At 40.5% G+C, this 12,085-nt stretch overlaps 1 protein-coding gene across 1 annotated transcript; it reads left to right on the plus strand.

Moving 5' to 3' along the window:
* The first annotated feature begins 2,802 nt into the window (after positions 1-2,802).
* On the plus strand, positions 2,803-10,520 carry trib2 (tribbles pseudokinase 2). The gene is made up of 3 exons (XM_061746850.1): positions 2,803-3,997; positions 5,406-5,698; positions 8,110-10,520. The coding sequence occupies exons 1-3, from the start codon at positions 3,728-3,730 to the stop codon at positions 8,582-8,584; spliced, it is 1,038 nt and encodes a 345-aa protein (XP_061602834.1). The 5' UTR covers positions 2,803-3,727; the 3' UTR covers positions 8,585-10,520.
* The last annotated feature ends 1,565 nt before the right edge of the window (positions 10,521-12,085 follow it).

Below are 12,085 nucleotides of genomic sequence, written 5' to 3' on the forward strand. Positions count from 1 at the left end.
TCCAAACCAGCCCTGGAGACTAGTTGGAGACTGCAGAACATCATAGGTGGCTCTGATGATGACGCTTATTCTCATCCATGCTCAATAGGTCACTCCATTTGATTTTGCATTTTTCAGTAAAACTTTTGATTATGTTGAATTTATTACTATATAGTGTGTGGGTTTTTCGAGACCTTTGAATGACATTTCTGGAGGAAACACATTCGTATCAGCATGTACAATAGCTATACTCAGTGTCACAATCATATCCCCTTCCAGGACCAGGAAACGGGCAGGTAACATCTCTGCAGAACCCTCACACCCAGGACACAGTCCTGGGTGTGAGGGGTCTGTTTGAACTCCTCTGGTTGAACTCCTCCCCTCTGGACAGCGCTACAGAGCACTGGACCCCAAAACCTCTAGACTCAGAGACAGTTTCTTCCCCCAAGCTGTTGCTCTGATGAACTCTCATCACTCATAGATAGGGTTGCCAACCGTCCCTTGAAAAAGGGAATTGTCCCGTATTTATAAACTAAAGTACGCGTCACGTATTGAGCTGAAAAGGGATGCACTTTGTCCCGTATTACTGTGAGAGTCAAAAAATAGTCATAAACTGTCAATGGAAAATGGCATTGAGCTGTTGAGTTCATAAGTTATTTTTTTCTGTTTTACTACAACTGTAGCCTACAGTCATGGCCTTTGAGGCACAAATATGGTTACAAGTTCTCTACAGACTTTCTATTTGCACTTTTGTTATTGCACTAAAAATGTGCACTATTACAGAATGGATGTTCTGCTTTCTTTCTATTGTTTTATATTGATTTATACAATTTTAAGTTAAGCAGGACAGGTTTCTGTTTAAGAAAGATACTTATTTTATTCAGTTCATTTTGTTATTTTGTATTAAAGTGAATTGCTGGATAATAATTTGTTTTCCATGTGTTCATGGCATTCAAAAATATGCATCTAATTCAATTCAGGTTCGAGTCACATAGTTAAAAAATAATTTCACTCACAAAAAAGGGGCTAAAAAAATTCACCACGCCAGGTAAGGTGAAGGCAATCGGGTTGGCCGATGTTCTGCCAATTTCTGCCACCTGACGAGAAATGCTACTTTGTGGTTCTGCACATGCGCACAGACGATTTTCAAAGGTTGATTGCCACGCTAAATTGATAATATGGGATGTTGAGTATTTGATCCTTCAAGATACACGACCCATGACATGAATTGCATTACACTTTGTGAACATTGTACGATAAAGAGAAAAAAAAACCCAATTCTAGGGCTTCATTTGATATTCATTCAGTCATTCGCCTTTATTTAACCAGGCAGGTCATTAAGAACACATTCTTATTTACAAGGACGGCCTGGCAAGCGACAAGGACCACTTGGGCGGAAAGGAAGTGGTTTAGGGAGTAAAACACAGTAAAATTGTAGCTCTACAAAGGTAGGAAACCATTAGGTAGCACTTTTTGGCAAAGCAGCAGAAATTGGCAGAACACCGGCCCTGCCGATGAGGTGTCCCTTATTTATTTTTCAGGGCAACCCTACTCAGAGTCTCAGAGTAATCAATCACTGTGCAATAATAATAATAATAATAATAATAATAATAATAATAATAATAATAATAATCGCAATCATATGCTGTTACAATGCACCTTTCAATAACCATGTCTACCTCATACAACTTTACCTTTCACTTTTTTTTGTAAATTGTATAAGGGTCAATGACGTGACGCCTATATTTTCTGAAAAACAGATTTTTTTTTTCAATTAAAAAAAGGTTTAAATGGATAAAAAAATACCACATATATGAACTACCTGTCCCACATATGGACTCACTTGAATTTTACAAAAAATACTAGTTATTTGGGATTTTGTTGTTGTTTTAAGCGTCAAAATGTCATGTGGTGCGACCGTCCGACCATGAATCCTGTTTAGAAAACTTTTTTTGAAATCACTCTAAATGTTTTTAAATCAATCTTCTGCCCTATCTGGCATGATTTCTGAAGTGTCTTGTAGTGTGTAAGATTTATACACATTTATATTTATATTTCCATCATAATATACAAACAAATTTTGACTGATGTCCATTTTATGAAATATCATGATGCTCGACCATTAAAAAAACAACAATTTTTGTATAATACTGAAAACTTGTAAAAAAAAAAAAAGATGTCAAGATGTTAAGGAAATTAATTTTTTTTTAATTTAATATGAATCATAGTTGCACCACATGACTTCTTTTAAGGGTAGTGCCAATTCATCTTGACAAAAAAATTGAACTTTTTTTATTATTTTAAAATTGACCTGTTGAAAATCCTTATTCGTCATTGACCCATATATGTTAATAAGAGCTGTCATTTGTCTATTTACTGTACAGTGAGCGAAAATAACCGATTCAAATTCCCTGTCTTGTTTGACATGACTTGGTCAAATAAACCTGATTCTGATTCAGTAAAAGGTAACTTTTGATTATGTTCAATTTATTACTATACAGTAGGCCTATGTGGGTTTTCGAGACCTTTGAATGACATTTCTGGAGGAGGAAACACATTCGTATCAGCTTGTACAGTAGCTTATACTCAGTCTCACCATCATATCCCCATCCAATTTAGCAACATGTGCTGCATTCAGATTACAGGGGCTGGTGTGGGGGTGGGGGGGGGTTGGGGGGGCCCGGGGGGGGTGCACGGCTCCCACGTGACTTCACTGCAGGTCGGAAGCCAATGTAGTTCCTTGGTGGCCGTGACGTCAGTGGGCGGGGCCGGGCCGCGGGGCTCGTGTATGTGCATGCGTGTCTGTGCAGTGCAGTGTGCAGCTCGGCACTGACTGGACTAGACTCCCCGCCACGTAACAAGCACCGCGGTAACAGGAGAGAGGATGTCCTGCTGAACCGAGGGATTGGCCTGGGAAAGCCGTCCCTTCCTTCCTTCCTTCCTTCCTTCCTCGCTTCCTCGTCTCCTCGCTTCCTTCTTCCACCAGTGTGCAGCAGGAGTCACGCAGGACGGTCGGGAGTTTATTCCCCCCCCATTTCCAGTGGATAAAGGACCAGCGACCCGAGCCCCGGCGCGTCTCTCCGGATGGGGTTTTCTCGTCGTGTCTCGGGTGACAATCAGCGTGCGTGCAGGGGAACCAGGCCTTGCACAGACCTGCTCCTCGGTAGCTGAGTTAGCTCTGCACCTGCTAACCATCACCTCTATAATTAGATCTCAAACTTCTGCATTCGTGCAAAAAAAAAAATAATTTTTTTTTGCTTTTTTTTTTTTTGCAAGTTGTAAATGACATATATTGTTTCCGTTTTACGAAACGTGTCATGCATCATCAGCCGGCGACTGAGCTCTTCATTCATTTTTAAAGCTAACTTTTCCTTTGTTGCAGCTTTGTCTTCATGCAGCTGCAAGTACGTTGCTTAAAAAACTGAAAAAACCAGCTGGGGTTAGTAATTTTGTATTTTTTTCCATGCAACTCTGACCTCAACTATTGAATGTAAAAAAAAACATAAAAAGGAGTAAATGAGCATTATAGATTAACGTGCTTTTATGTTGAATGAAATCCACTGAGCTGATTTTTTTTTTTTGCCTGTTGATACAGAATTAATATCAATTAATCATCATCAGACGAGAATTGTGTTATTGCAAACAATAGATTGGTGCTTTAATTGAAGAAGGAGAAAGAGCCTACCCCCCTCCCCCCCCATCCAGCCCCCCAAACCCCGGTTTTGTGGAGTTATACCACTTATTCCTCATGAACATACAGAGGTCAAATCCAATTAACATTTCACGTCATGGGAGATCGCGACACAAATCGCACGATTTAGAGAAACTCTCGTGCCTAAGGACTACAGAGTCTTACCAGAGCTTCAGCCCCAACCTCGGGTCCCCCAGCCCGCCGGAGACCCCCGACTCCTCGCACTGCATCTCCCGCATCGGGGACTACCTTTTGTTGGAGCCTCTGGAGGGAGACCACGTTTTCAGAGCCGCCCACCTGCACAGCAGGGACGAGCTCGTATGTAAGGTGAGTAGCAGGCAATGTGGAGCAAATAATAACCCATGTTCTCAAAATAGCCACCATCTTTTTCAAATTGCAGTGAGCAATGTGCAATGAAGATACACTTTTGCTACTTGCAAATGCTGCATGAATCAGGATCCTTTCAAAAACATTTTGTTCCTAAAGCGCTGAACATAATGATTCATATCTGGTACAGAAAAGCAGACCTGGATTCTGTGGGTTGCGTAATGCACCAAATCCACCACCTCAACTTTTTTTAATAATTGCTTGAAATGTAAATAGAGAGCTGACAGAGCGACCTAATGGAAAAAGTGAATGGGGTGAGCTGCATGGTTTGAATTGCATGATGTAACGTTGACAAAGGAGTGAGTAACCAAGCACACACTGTGCTGCTTCTCTCCCTTACCCCATGGCTTCTATCTTTCATGCTGTAATTGCATACACTCTCAGGGTTTTTGTTTGGAGGATGACCACTGTCATTTTGCAAAAAATCTCACATTAAAACCCCTTTTCTTTTAAAGAAAATGTAAGAACAGGGGCTTGTGAAGTTCACAAGTTAAGCCTGCTGATGTGACATTAACTGCAGCATTGGCCAGCGTAACCATAAAAGCAAAGCACTATTCCCTTCATATTCGAGGACAATCTCATGACCTTTCATCATCACATTTATAGCCCATATTGACTTTTGTATGTTGCTGCCTATAAGGGCAGTGGGCTTGTCCCTTTTAAAAGCAATCCATCTTTAAATCTAATTTACATGGCTTGATAAATTGAAACAATAGTTACATGTACCTCTGGCCTCAAGAGGCATGACATATTTAGTAACCTGCACCTTTTTGACATGAGATAATGTTTTGTCATCGTTGTGACAAATTAATGGCCTTTGGCAGTGCCTATGAGGGAACTGCTGTTTGACCCCCCTCCTCTTAGCGTTGACCTTAGTATAGCAGCAATCAATCCCCACTTCCAGGATTGATCATTGCTGCCAAACTGGAAGCTAGAGTCACGACGAAGGCATGTGGGGTGTATTTGTATCGACTGCAAGTGTAGGAGCCCTCTCACCTGAACTGGTTGTACTGAAAGTCACTCAGGAGTTGCTATGGAAACAAAGGAGACACTGCAACCCCTAGGCTGCAGCAAAATGGCACAGGCTGTTATAATGCTCTGTTTCCTCTCTCTTTACCCATACTCATCTTCTCAAAAAAACCAGACAAGTTTGAATGTAGATGACTCAGAGGTTGGTGTTATTTTGTTCAACTAAAGGTGGATTACATTTTGAATTCACATAGGCAAAGTATTCTGTAAGATTCCTGGTATAGCAACATAAAATAGCTTTACTCGTTATCACTATAGTTTATCTTGTCAGCTACTCTGTCAATGTTTAAGTGTAAGCGTTGTCCTCTTATGTTTGCAGGTTTTTGACATTGGCCGATACCAGGAGTCACTGGCGGCCTACTTTGCTCTGGGCCAGCATCACCACATTAACCAAATTGTGGAGATTTTGCTCGGGGAGACGAGAGCCTATGTGTTCTTTGAAAGAAGCTATGGCGACATGCACTCTTTTGTCCGCACTTGCAAGAAGCTGCGAGAGGATGAAGCTGCCAGGCTTTTCTATCAGATAGCCTCTGCTGTGGCACATTGCCACGACAACGGAGTGGTCCTCCGTGACCTCAAACTAAGGAAGTTTGTCTTCAAAAATGAGGATAGGTAAGTTTTGTAGAAAACCCTCGACTTTTGAGGGTTTTTTTTTCTTTTCATTTGAATACATTGTATAGTGACAATGCTACTGAGTGTTATGTGTCATATCTCTTTGCTCACACAAAGAATTGAATAAGATCAAACAGTAGAGCGAGCGACATGCTGGTCCCAGATGTTATGCAGAACTCTCAAACTGCAAGCCAGTTGTGTCTGCCCCACTTCATTTATTTATTTATTTATTTTTTGTGCATGTGATTTGTCCCTGGGTACACAGCATAAGTTAGATAATTGCAGACGAGTGTCCACGCAACTGTATTGTAGAACATAGACTACCATAGCATGGACAACACAATGGTTTTGCTGACCCCTGGTGGCTGAGTTTAGTAACTGCAGTAAGAAAATCAAGGTTGCTACAGCAACCTTAGAGTAGGCTTAATAAGGATGCATATAGTCAGTGTGAATTCTGAATTGTAAAGTTTTTATGCTCCTGTTTTTTAATAGATTTATATATGCAGAGACTTTAACAATGTAGAGTTTAGGATAAGCTTCTCTGGTAGAGATGCACTGCACCTTTAGTATCGGAAGGTGTGATGTCATTCCTTGGCGCGTACTGTGGAAAAAAAAGTTGAGCTGCCTCACATTTAGTACGGCTTCAGTGACCTTCAATGCTCACGGACCCCTTTTAAATGATTGATGTCAGATGAATTATAAGAATGATGGCGCAGAGCACTGGAGGGTGTCACATTTACTAAATGGCTTGTCAAGTCTCCTCTTACACCGCTTTTTTTTCCCCCCTCCCCGAATCAGTGGACACATGAGTTAAAGATTTGAGAAACGATAAAGCTGCTCCCGCTTCTGAGACATTGATCTGTGATATAGCCCAAACCCAAATCAGTGACAAAAGGCTGTGTTGAATGTAAAGAAAAGATCAATAAAGCCAGAAATAAGATGCAGCATAGTTTGGTTTGTTGACCTGATTATAAAATGGGGCTTTTAGCGTGTGACTGGATGTGCAAGCTTATAGTTGAATGTAGTGTAGCTATTTAGGCATGCTTTGTTGGACTCTTCCCGGTGCACCAAGCTTATGAGACCATTCTACGATGAACACAAAAGGCATATCATTAAGCTTGGGAAAAAAATGTTCTCCTGTTAAATTAGGATAAGTCTTCATTGTTTTGCCCTCCAGGCCTTAACTATAATTGCAGGTTTGCACATCCTCCAAATGAGGATTCCAGGCAGTAGTTTGGCTCTTAATCTCACAAAGGAACAAAAGGCGTTTTGCTCAAGGAAACAATACACATTTTTTTTTTCTTTGTTTGAAAATGGAAAAAAAAGATTCACAGCATATTAATAAAATCGGATTACTTTGCTGATGATTAACCAGCAAATTGGCTAATGTGAAATTGAATGCACATGTCTAAGCCGGGGCTTCTTGGCTTTTCTATTTCGCCGTGGCTCCAAGTAGATCTTATCATGCAGCCTTTGTCTCATACATTTGGTCTTCTGGATCTCACACACAGACGATCGCATTTATACGCCCACAACAGCCAGTCATTGTTATCAGCCCCTGGGGTATCATAGTCACTATTGTGCAGTTTAGGATACTGTTATATATTTGTATTGGAGTAAATAGGAGAAATGCAGATGGAAAAGGACACAGGCTAAGGAGCTGCTTTATTATTATTGCTTTAATAATTTACCCTTTTTGTTTCGCACACAGAGCTTCGATATGTCATTTGAGGTCAGGCATGCATATCTGTTTGTTCGGACTTCAAAGGCTCTTTTCGATGGCCCGTTTGTGCTATGATGCTGGGTTTTTTTGTTTATATAGGTGGTACTTGCAGATGGAGCTGGAGATCGATTCAAATTTCAAGAATCGATCCGATTCTTAAGATTCAGAATCGATTATCAATATTTGATTCGATCCGATTCCGATATTGATTTGGGTTAGTGTTATTAAAACTGTTTTTTGAGCTGTTGCATGAATTATATGACTGTAGTTATGCAAAATATTACTACTAGTATTATATTGAGATTAAACAGCAAGTATTGGCAGCTAATGATGCATATTTATATTACATATACATATATTACATATTTAAAGGCAAAAACATGGCACCAGTTATTCTCGTGTCCAACAAAACATTCCTTTTTTGGGGATAAACAAAAAAATAACCAAAAGTTGTAATGATGAAAAAAAAAAAAAATCGATCCTTAGACATATGAATCGATTTTTAGGGATTAATATAAGAATCGATTTAGAATTGGGAAATCGATTTTTTTCAACACAGGCCTACTTGCAGACAAGATTTATGATTGGAGCAATGACAAATAACATGCAGATTATCAAATGAACCTGTGTGGTCTTTGCTCAGCGGTTTAATTTGTTTCTTTGGTTTCTGTTTCTTCTCCATTTACAGAATCCTTGTGAAGCTCGAGAGCCTTGAGGACTCTTATATCCTGGCTGGCGGGGACGACTCCCTGACAGACAAACATGGCTGCCCGGCCTACGTCAGTCCGGAGATCCTCAATGCCAACGGCAGCTATTCAGGGAAAGCAGCTGACGTCTGGAGTCTCGGTGTCATGCTCTATACGATCCTTGTGGGGCGCTACCCTTTTCATGACGTTGAGCCAGGCCCCCTGTTCAGCAAAATCCGCAGGGGCCACTTTAACATCCCCGAGACGCTGACGCCGAAAGCCAAGTGCTTGATCCGCTCCATACTCCGCATGGAGCCAGCAGAGCGCCTCACCCCTCGGGAGATTCTGGAGCACCCCTGGTTCGCCTCCTCCGGGGTGCTCGGGGGCACTCCGGTGCACGGCAGAGGGGAGAGGGAGCACGAGCAGATGGTGCCTGAGGTAAACATGGAAGAGGAGCTGGAGCAGTTCTTCAGCTGAACAAACATCAAGCACAAACGGGTGACTCCGCCACGGTTGGCTCTCCCAGGTCACATCAGAGCCAAGAACAGTAGTTTAGAAATAAATAGGTGAATTTGTCAATCATAATAAAGGTGTTTCCATCTCGTTTCCTTTTCCACCATTTTCATGGAAAACCTTAAGCTTGGCATGACAAATGGCATCTATACATCACCTGGCGCTGCACGTCCCCAGTGGGGATGTCGCCACCAGACATGCAAGTTGCAAACAATGTAGCAAATGTTCTTCTTTTTTCTTTCCGTTTCTTTTTTTTTGTGGATGTGTTTGGTTTAATGTGGTGCTCATGAAAGTAAACACATTCACCATTTTTGACACTATGGAATATATGAAGGGACAATCGGACACAAAGACCCAAGGAGAACAATTCTGAATGAACTGACAAACGGCAGCACCACAGCTTTTTTTTTACAGGTTTTGATTTGAATTTTTTATTTTATTTTATTATTTTTAGTTTTTCCTGGCTGTGGGTAGAAATGAATCTGAACCACAGACCCGGAAGAGTCGGAAGCAGTCCCAGGTTCTGTTGCTACACGTGTATAAGGTCATTACCCCTGACCTGGATTCATAACGGCTGAGGATTTGTCCTCATCCGTCTCATATTTAGTATAGTTGGCCTTTTTTTCAAAGTTTCATTTATCTCAATTTTGCATTTCTGACAGTCACTGAACTCCTTGGTGGCCTTGTTTTTTTTTTGTTTTTTTTTTGTCCAGTTATGGTTCTGCCACTCTTCTTTTTAAGCTTTTTCCACTTTTCCTTTCAATTACATAACATTTTCAAAATGATCATTTATTGTATTTGTTTTCTAAGCTCTTCCAATTTGTTACTGCTGCATTAATGTCACTCCTTCGACCTGAAATCTTTAACTGTTTTCTTGGTAATCCTCTCAACACGGCATCAAGCGCTTGGTGTGTTAGGTTAATGGATGATTCCACCTGTTAAAATTAGCTGCCTTTTATTTAAATTAATTCTGTAGTTGTAGGAACAAGAACATAACCTTTATTTAAATTGTAACAGCTATATAAATATATATAAATGAATATAAATATATATATTTAAAACTACATTGCAGGGTTGTTTTGTTTTTTTTGTTTTTAAATCCAGAGATTCCCTTTTCTCTTTTTTTTTTTTTTTTTTTTTTTCCTTCTTTCTTCTTCCCCAAGTATGATGTAGGCAATATCTTGACACAGGACAGGCGTCTATAGAGGAAAGATGTCTGTCTGAAGTTTTAGAAAATGATATCGTCTGTGCCAGTATTCCTGTGCCACAAAAGGCCATGCCACCCAGTCTCCCTCACTTGATACCAGATATTTAGTAGTAGTACTGCTATGAAATGCTCACTCCATGACCTCATGTTGGTTTTCCTTCTGCCTGGTTAGGTTCTGTGAAGCGATCATGCTCAGAATGGGTACCAGTGGATGTGTTGTCTTATCTCATCAATGATGTTACTTGAATTTTATTTTATTTTTCCTGTTCTTCTTCTCCAGTCGAGTCATTGGCATGTGCTCCATGAATGCTATAGCCTGCCAAGCGAGGGTGAGGGTGGGATTGGGGTTAGGAGGATGCTTTTTTTTTTCTCTTCTCCCCCTCCCCCTTTTAGGAAAAGTGGAAACAGGAGATGATCTGAATTTTCTACTTTTCTGAATTGGTTTTCAATTTTGAAAAAGCAGTTATTGCTTTTTTTCCTTTTTTTTCCTGTAGACTGAGCTACCTTTTATTTAAGTTGGTGCTGATTTGGTGCTAATGTTTAGTCCTTTCTGTTTCACCGAGGGGGGGGTTGGGGGTGGTGCATGGTGGGATATCTGCCTCAGATGTTCTGATTGTATTGTGACAGATTCTGGTGTTTTTGTCCAAATTTATTCAGTAAATAAATTGTGAACTGCTATCTGATTTTGGTTTTCTTTGCACACCAACAAGACTCCTTCCCCAAAACTGCAGCAGAGTAGACGGTGCTCTCTCATGCTGATATTTTGCATTCACGGCTCGTGGTCTTTTAGTATGCTAGAAGTTTAATACAACTGAGTTTTTTGGTTTTAATGTGAAAGAATGCCTTCCCACTGGTCGTACAGAGAAAACATGATGAAAGTTAGATGTTTTTAACAAAGCAAAGCTCTGCTCCTAGTAACCCAAATCCTAAATCTCTGCCGACTTGTTGCACAAATCATTTTATCCTCATGGCTTGGCTTAGTGCTCCAGGCCCCCAGATTTACAATGGTCTATGATGCATGTTCACACGCAGCCGGACAAACGAGCTCTCATCTTCCAGCTGAAGTTGGGCTCGGTGTGAAATGTAGATGAAAATAAAATAAAAGGTGTACCCTCTGATGAACCACCTTCCTTCACATGACTCGGATAGCGGATGCTTGGCTGACCTCTAGTGGCGTAGTCCCAACAATGGGAGAAAACCTGCAAATTCAATTATTTTACATAATTCTGTAGCCTAATCAGTATAAAAGAGAGTATCATGGTCAGCTTTAGTAATGTATTTTTTATATGGCTTAGATGTGAAGTGATGATGAATGACAAACTATAGAGGCCTTATTAGTGATCCTTATTGGAGAAATTTGGGGAGCTTAAAACAAATATTAAAAATGCCTAATCAACTAAATGTAATTTTTGTAGCACCTTCCATAAAAGCTGGCGCGATCAAAGCCTTTACAGCTTTGTAATGGTGCCTTTCCCCCCCTTCATAACACTTCTGCTGATAGTGGTTAAAAAAAGAAAAAAACGTAGCTGTCACACCATGTCTCTGTGGAGTTTGGAGCAAATTGAATCCCAGACATTTTATTAAAACCTCAGGAAGATTTCAGTTTTTGAAAAATGAGCCAAATATATCGCCTGGACATCCCAGATCACCAATCACTCAGATGGCACAGCATCGAGAACCGTCGTTTATCAATAACTGATATATTCAAGTTGGCAAGGGATTACTTGGGGAAGTCTTTGCCAAGTTCTGCTATACAGAGCTACTTTTGACAGAGTTTACTGTGGAAAAAAGAGCATTTTGTAAATGCAAACTTATATTCTGGTATAGTGAGTGCTGTGTGATCCAGACCAAAGATGGAAAGGAACAGACTGATACCAACAAAAATCCCGTGGCCAGGCTGTATGGTCTGGGATTGGACAAGTGTTTACACTTCTGTGATGAAAGCACAGATAATAGAGTATTAGAGCAACACATGCTTCAATACAGACCACGTGCTTTCAAGGAAAGTGCATACATTGCATACAAATCCACATTCCTGCACACATTGCATCAACAAAGCTGGGTAAGAAAATGGTACGGCTGTCCCGAATGGTTCCTAACAGAGAATATGTTCAACATTTTGAAATAAAAAATGTGACAGTGACAACTCCTTGCACACCTAAAGACATGTTTGCAGGAGAAATGGGACTGAATAACGACTGAAATGCTTCATGGTTTGATATCCTCAAAGCCAGAACATCTTTCAAGTGTTGTGGGAA

The sequence above is a fragment of the Cololabis saira genome, chromosome 18 (genome assembly GCF_033807715.1).
Source record: "Cololabis saira isolate AMF1-May2022 chromosome 18, fColSai1.1, whole genome shotgun sequence".
NCBI lineage: Eukaryota > Metazoa > Chordata > Actinopteri > Beloniformes > Belonidae > Cololabis > Cololabis saira.

Bases quoted from the DNA above. Each gene is read 5' to 3' on its own strand.
- trib2 (XM_061746850.1), top strand. From the start codon at position 3,728: ATGAACATACAGAGGTCAAATCCAATTAACATTTCACGTCATGGGAGA. The intron at 3,998-5,405 runs GTGAGTAGCAGG...TTATGTTTGCAG, and splicing joins GGGACGAGCTCGTATGTAAG to GTTTTTGACATTGGCCGATA. The intron at 5,699-8,109 runs GTAAGTTTTGTA...CTCCATTTACAG, and splicing joins GTCTTCAAAAATGAGGATAG to AATCCTTGTGAAGCTCGAGA.